An 18,494-nucleotide genomic window follows, 5' to 3' on the forward strand; every position below is an offset into this window, starting at 1 on the left:
AAGGAAAACCAGCCTACAATTCACAATCTCAGAGAACCTAGACAACAATGAGGACCCTAAGAGAAATATACAGTGCATAACACATAGCTCACAAACAGAGCTGGGCTATGGACATATACTGTGGAGCCTACAGTGCATAGCACATAGCTCACAAACAGAGCTGGGCTATGGACATATACTGTGGAGTCTACAGTGCATAGCACACAGCTCACAAACAGAGCTGGGCTATGGACATATACTGTGGAGCCTACAGTGACAAGATTCCATCTTGACTTAAGGTCAAAGAGTTCAAGCTTGTTCTTGCTTCTCAAGGCCAAATAACAGTTCGTTTGGCCAAAGGCATGGTTACTTGATTTTTGAGAATTAAGGAGGTGATTACACTTGTTTGTTCTTTGAACCACGGTACAGAAGTCCTCTGCCCTCCCCCTTTTGCTTTGGGCATAAAGAGCTTTGGGAAATAAATTTGGGGTGCTGCAGTATTCGCTGAGAGCTCCCGAGTCTATTCTGTCCTTTGCTCTTTCTCTAATCCTCGCTCCTCCTTTCAGGTATTGTTTGACAAGTCGGCTGGTCCCGACAGTGTACTGTCCAGAGCTGAAGTCTATGCTCCAATCATTATACCATGAGGTGTGTTGTGGTTGTGAGAGGCTTGAAGTTTTACCGTGAAGTCACAAAGCCAGATCAAAGCTCCTTCAGCAGTAACAGGAAATCTAAATATAAGCAACCCTGCAACCTTTACTCATCTGTAACACCATCTAACTTCTTCCCAACTGCATCTCCAGAGTTAATAATAAGCACAGAAATACTCTATACTTCCTAGCCATGACTGCTATCATTATTATTATTAATAATACATCTTAGAAAAATGACCATCTTACAGTCAACCATGTATGTGTCTGGGAGACATTCAATATTAGAAAGCAAATATTATTCCAGAGAGAAAATGATCTATGTTAAACTTCATTTTTGAATCAATAGATAAACACCACAAACATGTTTTTTTCTAACTCCTGATAGGTAATTTTTTATTTCTTTTGGGAGGTGATGGGATTGAACCAAGGCCTCGAGCATGCTTAGTGAGTGTTCTACCACTGAACTATATCCCATGGCTAGATCTTTAAAGATGAGGTATTGTTATGTAGCCCAGGTTGGTTCACACTTGTGATCCTTCTGTCTCCATCTGAATGATGCCATTGCAGATAGAATGCACCATGCCCGGCAGTAATTCTCTGATTCTAATTGCACTAGTGAACAGTGAAAGTTGACATTCTAAGAAAATATTAGTTGTTCTAATTTATGGCAGAGGTGATTAATGGAATATATGAGGCCTCCTGAGACACAAGCATCTGTGTGTGTGTGCTCACGTGAATACCACCCCCCCCACACACACATCACAACTTTCTGAGCAATACCCATTCGAGGACAGGTGTAAATGAAGGAAGTTTTAGCAACCCTATGCTTTCATCCTGCTGTGGAATATTAGCTGAAGATGTGTTACACTCGTTTATGCTGTGGAATGTTTATTTAATGATGCAAAGATGTGTTGCGTTCTTTCATGTTGCATTTGTTTGACACTGCAATGCAGTATTACTTTGCCTGCCTAAAACACCGTAGTGGTCTAATAAAGAGCTGAACGGTCAATAGCTAGGCAGGAGAGGGATAGGTGGGGCTGGCAGGCAGAGAGAATAAATAGGAGGAGAAATCTAGGCTTAAGAGAAAAGAGAAGAATAAGGAACAAGAAAAGGAGAAGGAGAGAAGGCTACCAGGTGCCAGCTATTTAGTCACACAGCCAGCCAAGGAGTGAGAAGGAAAGAAAGATATAGGATAAAGATCAAAGGCAAAATATAGTTAGAGAAACAGGATGATTTGTTTAAAAAAAAGACCTATATCATCTACTGCTACAGTCCCAGGTACTGATCTACCTAGAACATTTGGGGTGTAAAAACACTACCTGTATCATAAATAAAGGGTGCCTACACTTTTCTTATATCATATTATAGCATAATAATAATTATTATTTTTAAAATATTCCGTGTGTGTGTGTGTATGTGCGCGCGCGCGTGTTGAGAGATGCACGGGTGCTGTGGCAAGCATGTGGAGGTCAGAGGAACACCAGGCTAGATGGTCTGGCGGCCATCCTGCTGTAGAAGTGCTGTGGTTACAGACAGGTGCTGTCACACTCAGTTTAGTGTGGTTCTGGGGATTTGCACTCAGGTGTCCATGCTTGTAGGGTGAGGACTTTACCCACTCAGGCATTTCTCCAGCTCAGTAGTCACTATTGCATAGTGGTGAGTTTGTCTTAAAGGAGCCCTCTGACGACAGTCTAATGAAGAACCTAAACCACAATGGAATGAAGTTGTTCCACGTCTCTTAGCCTGGAGTAGTTGATAAGCCAGGAGAACAAGAAGTAATCAATAGCAAATAATTGCTCCCTCCTTCATAATTACACACCTCAGTCCCACCGAACCCATGTTCACAGTGTGGTATAAGCGGTGTTGACACAGTAGAGGCTTGAGATGTGCCCACAGCTGAGTCTTCCATCTTTTCCTCTTGCTTTTCAGGAGGAAAAGCCAGACCATTTTTCCATAGCTGTGACTCCATGGTAGATGAGAGATACCAGGAACAAACCTAACAAAGCCAACTGGCATCTTGGAACCAAGAATTGTAAGAACCAGCCAAGATCAGCTGACCCTCAGCTTACCACATAGGGAAAAACAGTTAGCCAACAACACTCACTATGATTTGTGTGTTGCGGGGGAAGGAGGGGAGCTGTTTTGAGAACTATCACAGTCAGGATGACAGTTGCATCCAGATTCTGATTCAGTGCTACAGTGTGTCATCAAACATGGCTTTCCTCCAGGGCTTCAGCTTCGTCCCTCTACCTCGACTACCTGCACTGTTAGGAAGACCTCAGAGGACTCAGAAATGTATTGGTACACAGCAAACAGCCACAAAACATGAAGCAATATCCACAAACTAGCACGGAAAATGTTTGCATTGATTCTGGTTCTAAGCATCCTCAAATGCTACAAGATGCAGTAAACCCTCAGATTGCTGAGCACTGCAGTATACTTTGTGATTTCAATGCTCCTTGGGGCTGAAGACAGAAAACCTTCCCCACTGCCCTCTGTTCAACCACTTAGTCATGAATTTTTCACAGTGGCACGGATTTACTCACAAAGGCAAAGTGAGTCTGTGGCCCCAAGAGGCTCCATTCTGTTGCTGGAGAGACTGTGTTCTAGGATGTTAAGGTTCCACTGTCAAGTAGCAATCTGAAACCAAGTATCGTGTTCTCGGTTTTATGTCTAAGTACCCAAGTACCTTATCTTCCTCCTGAAGTTCTCATTCCCTTTTTTTTTCTTTTGAAAGTATATGTCTAAAACGTTAGACTCAGGGGTTATGAAGAATTTTCACACTGTGGATTTTCAAGCTAGGTACCTGCTGACATTTTTTTGTTTGTGAACAGAATAAATATAACACGCCCGTAACAAAAAACAGAAATAAAGAGTGGCCAATTAGTTTACAATAATGCTGCTGGCACATAACATGTATCCCAGGCCAGTCTCAAAGTCATAGAGATCTGCCTGCCTCTGCCCCATTAATCCAGGTGTAATCCTCTGCCAGGATTAAGGTGTGCACCACCACACTCAACTGCACTTATTTCTTATCTATATATTCAGGGTAATTTTTTTATATTCTTAAATATGACAGTAACCAAATCATACAAATCAGCTAGTAGACACAAGGTACATATTTTAATAATTTGGGGTGGAGGCTGCTGAACAGATAAGAAGTCTCTATGTGGCAAACAACATTCTATATTCCATTTGGTGAGGTAAAATGAGATAAACACCCATGTTGACAATTATAAAACTCCCAAGTTTCTTCAGAATTAAGAAAATCTACTTTTTTTGTTTTGTTTTGTTTTGTTTTGTTTTATTAATATTTCCACCTGCTCCCCGTTTCCCATTTCCCTCCCCTCCTCCCAAATATTGCCCCCTCCCCCCACTCCCCTCCCCCTATCCCCACTCCTTTTCTCCTCCCCCCACACCATTCCCCCTCCCTCTCGATGCTGAAGAGCAGTCCAAATTCTCTGCCCTGCGGGAAGACGAAGGTCTTCTATCTATGTCCAGGAAGGTGAGCATCTAAACAGGCTAAGCTCCCACAAAGCCAGTTCATGTATTAGAAGCTCATTTCCCCTTGAGAGTTTGTTATTTCATTTTTTCCGATACTTTCTAGACACTGTTAGTTCCCATCATTATTGACACGACTGGCAGAGCAAATGATAGACTCTTTAAGCAGACAAGGAAGCAGGTACTCACAGTTTCTGCTCTGCATGGAGTGACTGCTGTCACCCACACAGACAGCATCTGCTACTGGAGATGATTATATTTGGGGGCTTAACAAGACACCCAACTCCATTCTATTTATTTTTGTACCACTGGCTAAACCCCTGGGACGCTGTATCAAATCCTTGTCCAGCAACAGACACATGGGGGGGGGGGGGATCAGTGATGTCACTACTCACTGGTGTGACAAGAATTTCCCTCCGAGTCAGGATAAACTTTTATAGACGCACACACACACACACACACACACACACACAGGTTGCTGACAGAAAGAAAATCAAGAAAAATCCACATACATGAAACCCCCCTTTCCGGCTCTGAATTAAGTCTGTGACACCGTGTAGCCAGCAGCCCTTTGAGATGGTCTAACATCCACGCCCTTCCCTGCTCAGATCTCGACTACTTCTCCCACTTCAAATGAAACCTCCATTCCTCCCCAGAACCTTCCAGAGCCTGGGGCCTTCCCTGTGCTCACATTCCTGCAGCCACACTTGTGACTTACTATCTGTCATTATCTGGTTTCTCTCTGGCTTGTGAGCTGCTTAGGAAAAGGTTTGTGGGCCTGGGTCACAGCTGTGTCTCCAGCACCTGGGGAGCACCCACTCACAGTGCAGACAGTGAGAATATGCAAAGCATAGTTCCCTCTAGGTGAACAAACTGGCAGCTTCCTTAGCCATCACTCTCCGATTGATACCACTAGTGACCACACCAGCAGTAAGACGGCCAACAGTCAGACAGTAAGGCAAGTCTCCTGTCACTTTTCATATAATCCCCGCTTTCCCCAGCAGCGACAGGAAGTTACTGCTGCTCTCAGAGGGAAGAGACATTTTCTGCAGTAGTGCAGCTACTGTTATGTTGTCCGTCCTCCTATAAACAACCCTTCAGGACCCACATTCCTGTGAGCAATCTCAATTAAGTTCACTGGTAAACACACACACACACACACACACACACACACACACACGGTATTGTGAGGGAGATAAAAAAGGATTGAGGTGAATTTGACCCAAATATATCATATGCATGTATGGGAATGTCAAAATGAACTCAATTATCATTTATAATTAATGACCGCTGATAGACCGTCTACAAAGTTCATGAACTCACACATTTACTACTTGCCTAGCATTTCTACCAGGTGGATACAGTGGCATCAACTTGTGAGAGGAAGAACAGCAAAGTTGGCACAGGTTAGAAACCTAAAAGTCCCAAACCTGTTCCAGACAACCTTTAAGGTTTTCAGCAATGCAACCTCACCCGAGAACCAGATGGCTGTGGTTGCCAGTGCACACGCACACATGCATGCACGCATGCCAAGACCCAAAGCGCAAGGCAGCTGTCTTTCCATCACTCCTTTAAGAGAGGCTTTCTCTCTCTCTCTCTTAGTCTGAGTTCACCAACTTGGGCAGGCTGTCCGGTGAACGGCCTCCCCCCAGCAGTGGACAGAGTTACCAGCATGCACCACTATGAACAGCTTCTGGGAGCTGAACTGGGGTCCTTGTGCTGCTGTGTAAAGCGGGCACTTTAGTACCTATTGAACATGGTAAACCATTTTAATAACCACCACACCGTGTACCTAGAGCTAACCTACAGTTATGATTATGGCTATTCAAAGAGAGAGAACAACTCCTGGAACAAAGCATAAGAAGCAAATAGAAAAGGAAATGACAAGCAGAAGACGTGTCTTTAATGTTGAAAATATTATTTTGAAACTATAAACTAAATTTTGTATCAATTATATTATCTAGCTCATTCATCTTAAAAGTAGGTAGAATAAAGAAGAATGTGTAAGAACAGACGTTTGCATTGAATTTCCATAGAAGTCTATGTGCTGGATGGAGCAGGCACCCTGTTTTCTGAGGAATAGAGGAGGGCTCTCTGCAAGTCACAGGGGACCCTCACTGTAGGGTGGTCCGTGAAGGGCACATTATGACACTAAGATATCCCTCTCTCTAGTCTTCCTGCAAGGCATATTCCCATGGAATCCTGTTGCCTCCAAAGCTTTTCCAGTACCTTATAAAAGGCTTGAGAAGACCCAGGAGTATGACTAAAGCCAAGTCCCCAAACCTGCCTGGATATGGAAACGACAAAAGCGGCACTTCCTATCCCCGGTCCTGAGGACTGCAACCCCAGGCCGAGCACTAGCAGTGGACTTTTTGTTACATGATATGTCAAACTCTCATACTTGCCAGCAGTGCTGAGACTAAGTGTGTCTGGCTCCAGAATCTGTGCTCTTATTCCTATATCACATGTGACTAAAGAAGCTTTGGAATGGATAATACATGGAAGGATCAAGACTCTAATCACTCAAGGACAGTCCTGGTTCACGGCCATTGTCCCAGTGAAAGTATTCGTTGTATCCCTTTCAAGAAAAATACTGGAGAGTAAATCATCTGAAATATTTTTTTTAGAACTGATAACTTATTAGAAGAGCAGGTGAAGGGTTTAGAGCTGCCCCAGGGAGCAGGTGGTGGGTGGAAAGGTACCATAGGGAGAGAGTTCTCTGTGAAGACACAGTCCTTTACAGCGCTAGCTACAAGAGGCAAGCCCTCTTCAAGAGAGGGAGCAAGCTTGGGGCCAACACTCAGAGGTGGCTATTCCCTTGTCTATAAAATGGGATTGCAATATTAAGACAATAGTATAGTAACTCAGACTTATTGTGAATATCAATAAGATAAGGTATTATATTGTTTTGTAAGTAGAGATAGTGCTGTGCAGTGAGGTACCAAGGTAATACTGAGGTACCAAGGCACTTTAAGTCTGAAACCATTTACTTCCTCCCTTTGAAAACAGAAGGCTGGATCTACTTGGTTTGGGAAGGCCTGTCTGGGACTAAGTAAAACTTAAGAAGAAATGTTCACTTCATTGCAAACAGTATAACCAAGTCCACGTGTAAATGTTGACTCAAAGGTCAGTGTTTCTGCATGCTTGGTCTGGTGCATAATATGTTTTAAATATCACCATTCCTCACTTCGCCGCTGGCGAATCTTCTGTATTCATCTATCTCACTCGTAGAAGACATCCCATCTTCAACAACTGAACAACCTCTTGCACTGGGTAACTGACGTTTTCTGAGAAACAAAGTAACCACTGTAGATGTGCCCCCACCCTTTGCTTGATTTTGGAAAACAGGACTATTTTATTTGAAATTTCATTGCTTCTCATTGCTTCCAGTCTGGCAGTGTTGTTTTCTCCTTGAACTTTACAGTGTCTTCCTGTCTGGACTTCTGAATAATAATCTGTCATTAAACCACAGCTGAATGCCCCTTTGTTTGGAGAATTTAAGAGCTGGAAGAAAGTGCCGTACATCAGCTCTACATGCTATTTGAGATGACACTATTTTGTACAGAATTAGCTCAGGGTTTTGTACAGATTTTAAAAATACAGACATGAAATTTCCTCTAAGAGATGTAGCTGTCTAGATTTATATATGGCCTACAAGCCTGGAACACAACAATAATAAACTATTTGAAAACCAAAGTGTCCTTACATGAAATACAGACCCAAATTCTGTGTGAATGTGTGTGTGTGTGTGTAACAGGACTTGGTATTAAAAATCATGCATATACTGTTTTGCAAATGTCATGGGATATTTTTGAGGCAAACTTTATTGTTAAGCAAGTCAGAAAAGACATAACCTAACAGTAAGGACTATGTTTAATCTTGCTTAAAATTTTTGAGGGCCTCAGGCTTCTGCAGGACCAGAGAGCAACCTGTGGCCAGAACTCTAGAACAGTGGCCTCAGATGTGAGCACTGGGCCCACACTTCGGCCCAGCATCCTGTGAGAGTCTGGAGCATTGGTTCTAGTGTGCTCTGAGGTCATTATGTGTGTAGAGTTTCTGAGGTGCCAGTGGTCACTTCAGGATCCCTCTTCACTCTAGATGGAGGTGCAAGGTAATACAGCCATTGGGGGTTTCTCAGAAAATTAAAACTTGAACTACTTTATTTTACCCCACTCCTTCACACCTGGGCATATACCCAGAGAAGTACACAGAGGTATTAACAGAGGTACTACAGGAAAGAAATGGAATCAGTCTAGTTGTCATTTGGTCTTCTATCTATCTATCTATCTATCTATCTATCTATCTATCTATCATCTATCTATCTATCATCTACCTATCTATCTATCATCTACCTACCTATCTACCTATCTATCATCTATCTATCTATCTATCAATCTATCTATCATCTATCTATCTATCTATCATCTATCTATCTATCTATCAATCATCTATCTATCTATCTATCATCTATCTATCTATCATCTATCTATCTATCATCTATCTATCTATCATCTATCTATCTATAATCTATCTATCATCTATCTATCTATCATCTATCTTTCTATCTATCATCTATCTATCTATCATCTATCATCTACCTACCTATCTATCTATCTACCTATCATCTATCTATCTATCTATCTATCTATCTATCTATCTATCATCTATCTATCTATAGCTATCTATCATCTATCTATCACCTATCTATCTATCATCTATCTATCTATCTATCTATCTATCTATCTATCATACACACATATGCACATATATATGTGTATGTGGAAAAGGGGACCAGAAAGGCTACATACAAGGGTGTGAGGAAGGACTGAATGCAGGTAATGAGGAGTTATGAAAGAGGATATGAGGTCATTGTTTTTCTAGTTCTAATTCTGCTGTAGGATTTTTTGGTTGGTTGTAAACAAGTGCATTAAAATGTCTGATAGTGAAAGTAAACAATCCGTGTCGAGGAGTTTCATAGCATCTATCCTGAACAGCTAATTTAACCGAATCAGACAGTTCTCGGGGCCAGTTCATTTCAGTGCATTTTCTGTGCAACATTTTTAGTATGCACTTATGCAGTTAAATCTAGAGGAAAAATAAGGCTTGCATAGATAAAAGAGAAATTAGCTTAAATTATAAAATCTCCTAGAATTGAAAGGAGATGACTTATAACTTTCAACTATAAACTGAGCAAAGGCCATAAACAGGTCACAGCAAGGAAAAGCTGAAACAGTGAACGGTTGCCCAGCCTCACATTAGAGGAAGCGTGCGAACCGACATTCAGGTGAGATTCCTTTCAGCCGCTGATTGGTTGAGTCTGGCCCCACGCTCCAGCGCAGAGCGGGCTGGGAAGGCATAGCAAGCACTGCAGCACACAGAAAGAGACCACGGCTTTGCAGTGACAGAAGTGTTAAATCACAGCTGCTTATACTTGTAGACTCTTTAACCCCGTTTCTCCCCATTTTCTGTATGATGTAGCTGCCACTGCACTAACACTTCAAATAGTGGTCAGCCCAAATGTCCACAGCTAGAAAGCAGGTTAAATCTGAGCAGCAGGGGACAATGCAGCATTCGGAGACAAGAGGGAAGCCACACGGATGTACTCACAGTGACATGTGCGAAAAACAAGACACAACTGCAGTTTGTTTAGGAAAAATTATGTATATCTATCTATCTATATATATGTTCATAATTTGTTACATTTACATAAAAGAAAGAAACACAAACAGCTACCATATCAGAGAGTGATCCTGGTGTCAGGGAGGGCAGGGTGGTTTCTGGGGAAGCTGGCGGATGGGAGAAAGGGCATCGTTTCACTTCCAAAATGCTTAAATTTATCCTGTTAAAGGAGGTAAAAGCACTTGCCACCAAGACTGATGGCCGGAGTTCAATCTCTAGAACCCACACAGAGGAAGGAGAGAGCAAATATCTACAAGATTCCCTCTGATCTCCACATGTGCGCCATGGCATGTAAACACACACACACACATTCATATACAAGTGCGTGTATACACACTCACACACATATAATTTTTTATTATTATGGAAAGCATGTCCTTGTAAGCTTTCCTTCTCCCCTCTCAGAGTCTCTGTAGCCATCGAGTTTATAACCCTGCCTCTGCTAGTCGGGCCTTATACCATCTAGTTTAGAATCCTGCTTCTCCCAGTTGCGTGTTGTCCTTCTGGGTTCCCAGCACGGCTAAGTGTCTGTTGCAGAGCTCACACAGTATTTACAATGGTTTATATATTTCTATATATATTTAGTCTCATGAGTAACTGTTTTCAAATATTCAATATAACTCAGAACAACAGCCAGTCCCTGGTCTCCTGGAATTCACAATCTGCTATGTTGATTTGTCCTACGTCTTACAATTTTTACAAACTCTTAAAGGCTTACAGGTATTCTTTATGAAAAGAAGTTCTCTTCACATCAAGATAGACAAATTCCTCCATAGTTTTTAGTATAGACACTTGGCAGGTGAAATTACTATATGAATCGGTCCTTTACGTATAAATCTTTATTTATTTAAAATCTTATTTATTTGTTTGTTTGTTGTTGATAAATGCTAGGCAGGGTTCTGTCAGTGAGCTAAACTCTGGCTTCTCAGGATTATCTATTTTATTTCTTGCGTCTCAAAACTGTATATCTTAACAAGATTGCTAACCGTGAGAGCCTGTGCCTCTTAGAAAGAGCTGTCTTCTTGATTTAAACTCCACTAGGAATAAGTACACTGGTTACAAGATGCTTCTTGCTCAATTAAAAAAAAATCTTTTATAATAGATAGCTGTGTTTCTAGATTTTTTTTTTCCCGACCATAGAACTCATTTATAATTTTCAGTAAAAGTACCAAGAGCCTCCGGGGTTCAGAATAAGATAAAAGAATTCTCAGCACACTGTACACTTTCAGAACAAAACTATGAAGAATAAAAACAGTTTCCCAACTCAGTCATTCTCTGAGATTGGTCACTTATTCCCGGAGTTGCCAAAGAGGGGAAAAGGAACAGCAAAAACACACTAGTTCCCCTCGGTGAAATTATGCGGAGCTGGCCCTCTGACAGGACAGCGGCTGTCAGAACTCTGTGAAACTCCTTCGGAAACTCGATGGTGGGTCTACATTTCAAGAACCATGTTTTGTAACCCAAAAAGAAAAACAAGGGAACCACTGTACAATACTTCATTTTCCTAATTTCATTCAAGTTTCAAATGCAAATCTTTCATCCCTTCAATACAAATTAAGGACATCAGATCAGATTTTGTCACTGTTAAAACTGAAAGCTTCGCGGCTGCCCTCTCCTGGCGAATGAGAAGGTGACATCTTATTTCTGGAATACTGCACTCAAAGGCCTCCAGTTTAGAAGCCTAAGGAATTTCCACTGACTATCAAATGCCACACATTTGGAGAATCAGGACAATTTATATAATCAAGTTCAAATTGTCTGACCACATATTACTAACATAAGTCAAGAAAGGAAAAATGTAAGTTTTCTTTTTGTATAATTTACTACAATTTCTTGGTAGTATTCAGAAGCAGTGATATGTTTGAGTTGATGAGTTGTGATCAGTTTAAATTGTGCTCGTGTGCGTGTGTGCACGTGTTTGATACTGGGGCTCTTCTTCAATTTCTCTTCCCGTTCATTTCTGAGACAGGGTCTCTCACTGAACCAGGAGCTCACAGATTCTTCTAGACTTACCTTGTCAGCACGTTCCCAGGGATCTGCCTTCTTTGTCTCCCCAGGACTGGGATTATAGGGACCACCCACCATGCCCAGCTCTTTTCATGGATGATGGGAATCTGGACTCATATTCTTATGATAATGTAGTAAAAGCTTTACCATTGCTTTGCCATCTCTGCAGCTAAAGTTTGCTTTTATAAGCAGGTAAACATGTCTAATTGATAATGAAATTAATAGTTACTACGAGATCATTTAGACAAATCAAACATAGTTTATATGGTGAAACTCTCTTATGGTGGACGGGCAGTGAAGTCAATTAAAAAAATGAATGGTGCAAATAAAAAGACAACCCCATTAACACATAAAATATACAATAAAAAGACAACTCCATTAACACATAAAATATACAATAAAAAGACAACTCCATTAACACATAAAATATACAATGGCAAAGGTTTATAGGCGAGTTCAAGGCTGCATGTTGCTTGAATGTGCACATTTGTATAGTCACCTTTTTCATACCTTAAGCACCCAATATTAGCAATTAGTGAAACATACCTGGCTTAAAATGCGGTAAAGAATGAACTCCCGGCCATGTGTCCTCATTTGGTGTTCCAAGAACCTAGTAAAAAACAGGAAATTGTGAAAAGAGACATTATTTCCAAAGCACTCAAAGTTCTCAAGTGCAGGGTTTTCATTTCAATAAAAACAAAGCCGGGTAAAAAACAAGCCAAGGCGACTCTCTGCGTTCTAACAAATGCAGCTGAATGTGACAAATGAAGTCCGTTATATTTTATCAGTTCATACTTAATAAGTTAGTGAAGAATCACAGTGCAATGTCATCTTCATGGAACCAAATAGTGTGCCAGTGCCCCTCACGGCTCTCTCACGAGGGACTGTCCTTCACTCCCCTTCAGAGAATATCATTGCAGTTATGAGAGTTCTGTCATTTTGCTCCCATTCCCTCTGTCTCAGCATCGCAATGTTTCGAGGACTTCAGAGTCACAGTTTAACATGTTCAAAATCTCTCAGTACGCTTCAGTTTTAGCCACTGTGATTTACAGTTTCTTCTCCTCAAAATGGTCTTCTGCACGCAGAGTCTCTTTTTCTATCCTTGTTCCTGTTTCTCCCTCCTCTACTTTTGCTCTTGTGAAAGGAATTCAAGGACATTGTACTCAAGTGTTCCGTGCTCTTAATGATCACAGGAACAAAACTCAGTAGTTCTCATCAAAAGTGTGAAGACGAAGAGGTAAGAGCCTAGAAGACAAGCTCACTGGGTGTACACCTTTGCTGCTCTCCTCTCTTCAAGTAAACATGGGCAGGAAGGAGGCCCTCAGGGCTTCCCTTTCCACATTGATAAACCAGGAAGTGATGACATTTGTCTCATCTGGCTGGAGAATATTCCACGGCATTCAATAAGTAAATAATGTCCTACAGAAAACCAGATTGACTCAGGGATGCAAGGGGTTTTGAGACAGCTCCTAGCTCAGGGGAGTCACAGTCAGATGCTGCTATTGACATGACCCTGGGCAAGCAAGGACAGCCAGCAAGTTAGAAGGGTAAGAGACAATGGTAGAGAACTGAGAAGAGGGTAGAGTGGTGGGCACAATGAAGACAAGGAAGCCACACACTGCTCTATCTGAGGATCAGCAGGCACTACTAGGGAGAGACAATGCAGAGCTGGAGTGATTGGGGATTTACTAGTAAAGGGTTCCAGGGCTCTGTTGGCCGAGGGTGGCACACACAGTGTGCATTTTATTTACGTTTCCTACCCTGGTGAGTCAGTAACAAACACATGGATAGTGTCCTCACTGAGATATTAAATCAACACACGAGATGACAAAATTCTTCTTTGAAATTAGTTGGTTAATTTTGAAAACATTAATAAAATCTTGTCTTGGTTACTTTTCTATTGCCGTGGTAAGACACCACAATGAAGGAACTTATAGGAGAAAAGGCTTATTTGTGGCTTAGAGTTTCAGAGGGTAAGAGTATGTGGCCATTGTGGTGGAGATCATGGCAGCAGGCAGGAAGGCACAGTGCTGGAACAGTTGCTGAGAGCTTACACTTTTAGCCACATCCACGAGGCAGAGGGAAGTAACTGTGAATGTTATGGGCTTCGGAAACCTCAAAGCCCAACCCAAGTGACACACCTCCTCCCAAAAGGCCACACCCCCAATCCTTCCCAAACAGTTCAACCAACTTGGGACAAGCATTAAAACATATGAGCCCATGGAGAACATTCTCATTCAAACCACCACAGAGCTATAAAAACAAGGTTACATAATTGATGGACTATGTGGAGAGAGGCCAGGAGACAGACAAGGGGCCCAGAGGGAAGAGAAAAGATAACTGTATAAAGAAGTCTGGTAACAATGTCTCTGTGAAAGGCACTTTCCCACATTTTCAGATCTCTGTCTCTCTCTCTCTCTCTCTCTCTCTCTCTCTCTCTCTCTCTCTCCCACCCCCCCCCCACACACAGACACACACACAGAGAAACACACACATACACAAATAGACACACAGACACACACATGGCTGTCTGGAGATGATGTTCCTCTTTGATCTCACACTGGAGGTCAACAATACTATACTTTCACAACTGAAGAGAAGCACGTTCAACTCAAATTTTGACATGACGCAGTCTTTGCATCACATATGGGCCTCTGGATAGTCTATGAGCAGCAGTTTAGCTGGTCGAAGTCTTGCTGAAGAATGACTTCTGTCCTGGTGGTAATGCTCTCATAATTCCCACAGCAGCAAGGTCTTTCCTAGGCATCACCCTCATCCCTGTACGATGCTCTGTTTCATGGAGATTTGTAAACCCTATGGCTTCCACATGAAAGTCAACGGAACAGACAAAGCACACAAGACTGTTCTTTATGACAGACTTGGCCATCAGGTCCTGGACTCCTTTTCTTCTGTGCACATTCTTGAAGCCTTTGCTCAGGAAATGCAAAGTGGGCTCAATGTTCAAAATGGAAAATGAGAATGAAAAATTAATTTTGTCTCCAGTACAAGGCCTTACAGAAGGGGCAGCGTGGGTTAAGTGGATGATGGGCAAGGACAGGCATCTGTGTACTAGGGGAAGTGTGTGCCTTGTCTCTGGGCCAGATTTTTATTTGCATGAACTAATAAGTTCCAATGCCAAGACATTTCAAAGTTAGCAAAAGAACACTGCCTAAAAGTCAAAAACAATCTTCTGTTAATAACTTATGAAAAAATTCAGTTTGTGCTATCAGAATTTAAGAGTCCCCATACACATAAGTAAATGAGTTTATAGTATATGAAAGCCCCTGCCATCTCTAAATAACATGTCACAAAAGTTGAAAGGTCTTTTTGTTAACTTTTTCTTTTATATTTTGAAGTCATAATAGAACTGCATTTTACTACCCCTTCCCTCACTCCAAACCTTCCATATACTTCTCCTTGCTCTCTTTCAAATTCACAGTCTATTTTTTTCATTAATCATTGTTATGTGTGTGCACGTATGTACACACATTCCTAAATACATAAACAAAACATGCTCAGTCTGTATGACCTTAGTTACATGTATGTTTTCTGGGCTTAACATCTGGAACCACAGCAATGGCCAGCATGTCACAGTAACCCTCGTGGGGTTATTGTGCTGTAGGGGCACACATCCCTTGGCAATAACCAACAGCTCTATAACTGGACTTAAGACTCACTTAAGAAGAAGAAATGCATGCCTGGTACTGGAAACCCAGGCAACTACCCAAGGCTAGTGAAGTCATAGATGTCAAGGGAGTAACCCACAAGCAGCAGGCTGGGAAAACAGCATAATCCCTCACTACATCCCAAATACTTGCCCTTACACCCACAGGAAAGTGTAGTTCTCACCCGTAATTATGGAAACTTCTCTCCGCAGCAAACAGATCACTAAAGAAGACTACAACCAATCAAAATGCAGAGTTAAGAAGAACAGTCCCAACTGATACATAGAAAATACGCCCCTACACTGAAGGCTCGGAATCACTGCAGAAGAGGGAGTGGGAAGACTGTAAGAGGCAGAGGGATCAGAGTCTGCTGTGAGACTGGAAGGTCAGAAGCTACACCCATAAAGTCTCACCAACAAGACTATCTAAACATGAGTTGAACAAGGACAATAGACACGCTAAGGTGGATGTGGGAGAGTCCAGGGGGCCTCAACCCAACACCAAGAACTACAAGAATCTAAGCAATGTTGAGAGGAAGAAATAGTCTTCCCAGGGAAGAGCACACCAGTTGGTTACCCGACACTAACTGGTCAGCTCTTTTAAACACCCATTTGTGCAGGTCAGCTTTAAATCTACCCAAGCAGCCTGGGTGCCTCCAGCTTCCCACAAAAGATGCAAAGCCTGGGACTCCTATCCTGGTGAGGGAGGTGAACAGAGGAGAAATCAGTTTCCTTCTGCATGACAAAGGGTCTCTACAGGATACTGGGGTGGGTGTGGAGGAGGACACTATGCTTGGCTCCCCTGGGGAGGGGAAAAACCTCAGTGCAGTGGAAGTTAGTGAGACATGGAGTACTGAAGGCATGGGAGCACCAGCGGGCAACTGGGGGACAACTGCAGCATTTCATTTCTCAAAGCTGCTGGACTGCCCTACAGCGCTTTCTCTCCTTGCTTTCATTTCCTAAATGGCTGGCTTCTGCTCTGGCCAGCTGGACTCCCACATCTGCTTCACCTTTGCCTGAAAGAGTCTCTGGACAATCTAGTTCAAGGCCCATATTGCTTCTCTGTGATCCCAGAACACTTTCTTCAGACTTCTTTTTACAGAATACCTGGTGGTCGACAGATGGCTTGTTTTCCCATTGGACTGTGAGTCTCATAGTAGAGACCATGTTTACCCTAAGAGTCTTAGTGTTCACCACGTATCTGTATCGATACAGATTTGGAAAGTGTTGAATAACTGGATGGATGGATGGATGGATGGATGGATGGATGGATGGATGGATGGTTGGATGGATAGATGAATGAATGGATGAATGGATGGATGGATGGTTGGAGGGATGGATGGATGGATGGATGGATAGATGGAATTAATGGATTGATGGATGGAAGATGGATAGAGGGATAGATGATTGGGTGGATGATAGATAGGTGAATGGATGGATGGAGGGATGGATGAATTGATGGATAGATGTTGGGAAAATTATTGAATGGAGAGATGATGGATGATTGGGTGGATAATGGATGGATGGACAGATGGATGGGTGCATGGATGGATGATGGATGGATGACAGGTGGATGAATGGAAGGATGACGAATGCATGGTGTGTCTGGATGACATAATAAAGTACTTGGCGTCAGACTGAGAGGCTAAGATCAGGTAATGAATCCAAGGGGGTTATATTTATCTGTTGCATGGTTTAGTACCAATTATGAGAATATAAATTTTATGTAGAGTTGAAATAGTCCCCCAGGACAAAATGTAAGTTCCCTCACTACTTTCTGGGATAAATGTAATACTTGCTGGTCAAATGCTGGGGTAAACCAATAAATTAATAGTGAGATATATGCCAGCCATTATTAAAAAAGAAAGGTAGTAAATATCAGAGAGTGATCAACAGTAAAACATAGCACTTTTTGAAGCATATATAACTGTGTGTGCATATAGTGAGTCATGATGCAATAATGTTTATCTAGTGGTTAGAACCAATTTCTCTTCCAACAAGAAGCTAAAAGCATAAATCAAGAATGCAAGAGATAAAAGAAGTTTAGGCTGAAGGGCAATGGGTTTAGCTCTGAGTCTGTTAAATGTTAGGAATGCCTTCAGGTCAAGGGAGAGGTTGTATGCAGGGCAACTGGAATCAGATACGGGTCGTGGGGAAGAATTTCAGACAGGAAGAATTCTTTGGAACTCCTCAGCATATATGTGGTAATTGAAAGCAAATGTCAAATACAAGTTACGAAATGTTCTCAGTTTCCTGTGCTCCCACATACGTCAGAATCGTGTCTCTGCGACACACTGGAGTGTTTTGTTTGCCATCTGTCGAGACAAACAAGAGACTAGCCCATCTCTATCAGCAAGCTTAAAACAATAATCCTAGGTTTGCTTTTCTGGGATTGGTCCTGACATTACTGCACCAATCTTACTCTCACCAGCCTTAGTTGACAGGAATAAGAAGAACAGGGTCCCTCTGTAGAAATATTTGATTTACAAATTCATGAAGAAAATAACTGGAGCTCGTAGTTAAAAAAAAATTAGTGTTTGCTTGCAATATTTACTTATTCTCCCAAACTATTAACAATTACAAGAATGCTTATGTTTTTCCAACTTGTATTTGCATGAGTCTTGGGTCTGCTAACATGGAGCACATAGGCTTCCCCATCAAGAACACCCAGGGCTTCGGGAGAACAAGGACTACCAGAAGTTCTCCATAGCTTAAAAGGACCTAGAAGTCCCTAACAGAGACTCAAGCACAGGGTGATTCTGGGATATGGGTGTGGATAAGACACCAGTGTGAATAATGAAGGTAGACAGAAATGCTGGGTTCTTGCTTCATGCTTTCAGGCTTCATGGGCATGGCCATATTAGGACTGATAACTATAAGCTGGCGTAGCTATGAACCCCAGATGAACAGAGAACCGAATAATGCATTTTCACCTGAATCTATGAAAGCCATACGTAAAACATCTCTAAAGTAACACTGCGTCACGGCTTGTGTCTTGACTCATGAGTGTTTCT

General features: G+C 42.0%; 1 protein-coding gene across 5 annotated transcripts in view; it reads right to left on the reverse strand.

Moving 5' to 3' along the window:
- Positions 1-18,494, reverse strand: part of Cdk14 (cyclin dependent kinase 14) — a 617,691-nt gene that overhangs the window by 124,681 nt on the left and 474,516 nt on the right. For all 5 annotated transcript variants that reach the window (XM_057758883.1, XM_057758884.1, XM_057758887.1 and 2 more), the window contains one exon: positions 12,363-12,426. In XM_057758883.1, coding sequence (XP_057614866.1) covers positions 12,363-12,426 — 64 coding nt within the window. The remainder of the gene's footprint in view (positions 1-12,362; positions 12,427-18,494) is intronic.

The sequence above is a fragment of the Chionomys nivalis genome, chromosome 26 (genome assembly GCF_950005125.1).
Source record: "Chionomys nivalis chromosome 26, mChiNiv1.1, whole genome shotgun sequence".
NCBI classification, from domain to species: domain Eukaryota; kingdom Metazoa; phylum Chordata; class Mammalia; order Rodentia; family Cricetidae; genus Chionomys; species Chionomys nivalis.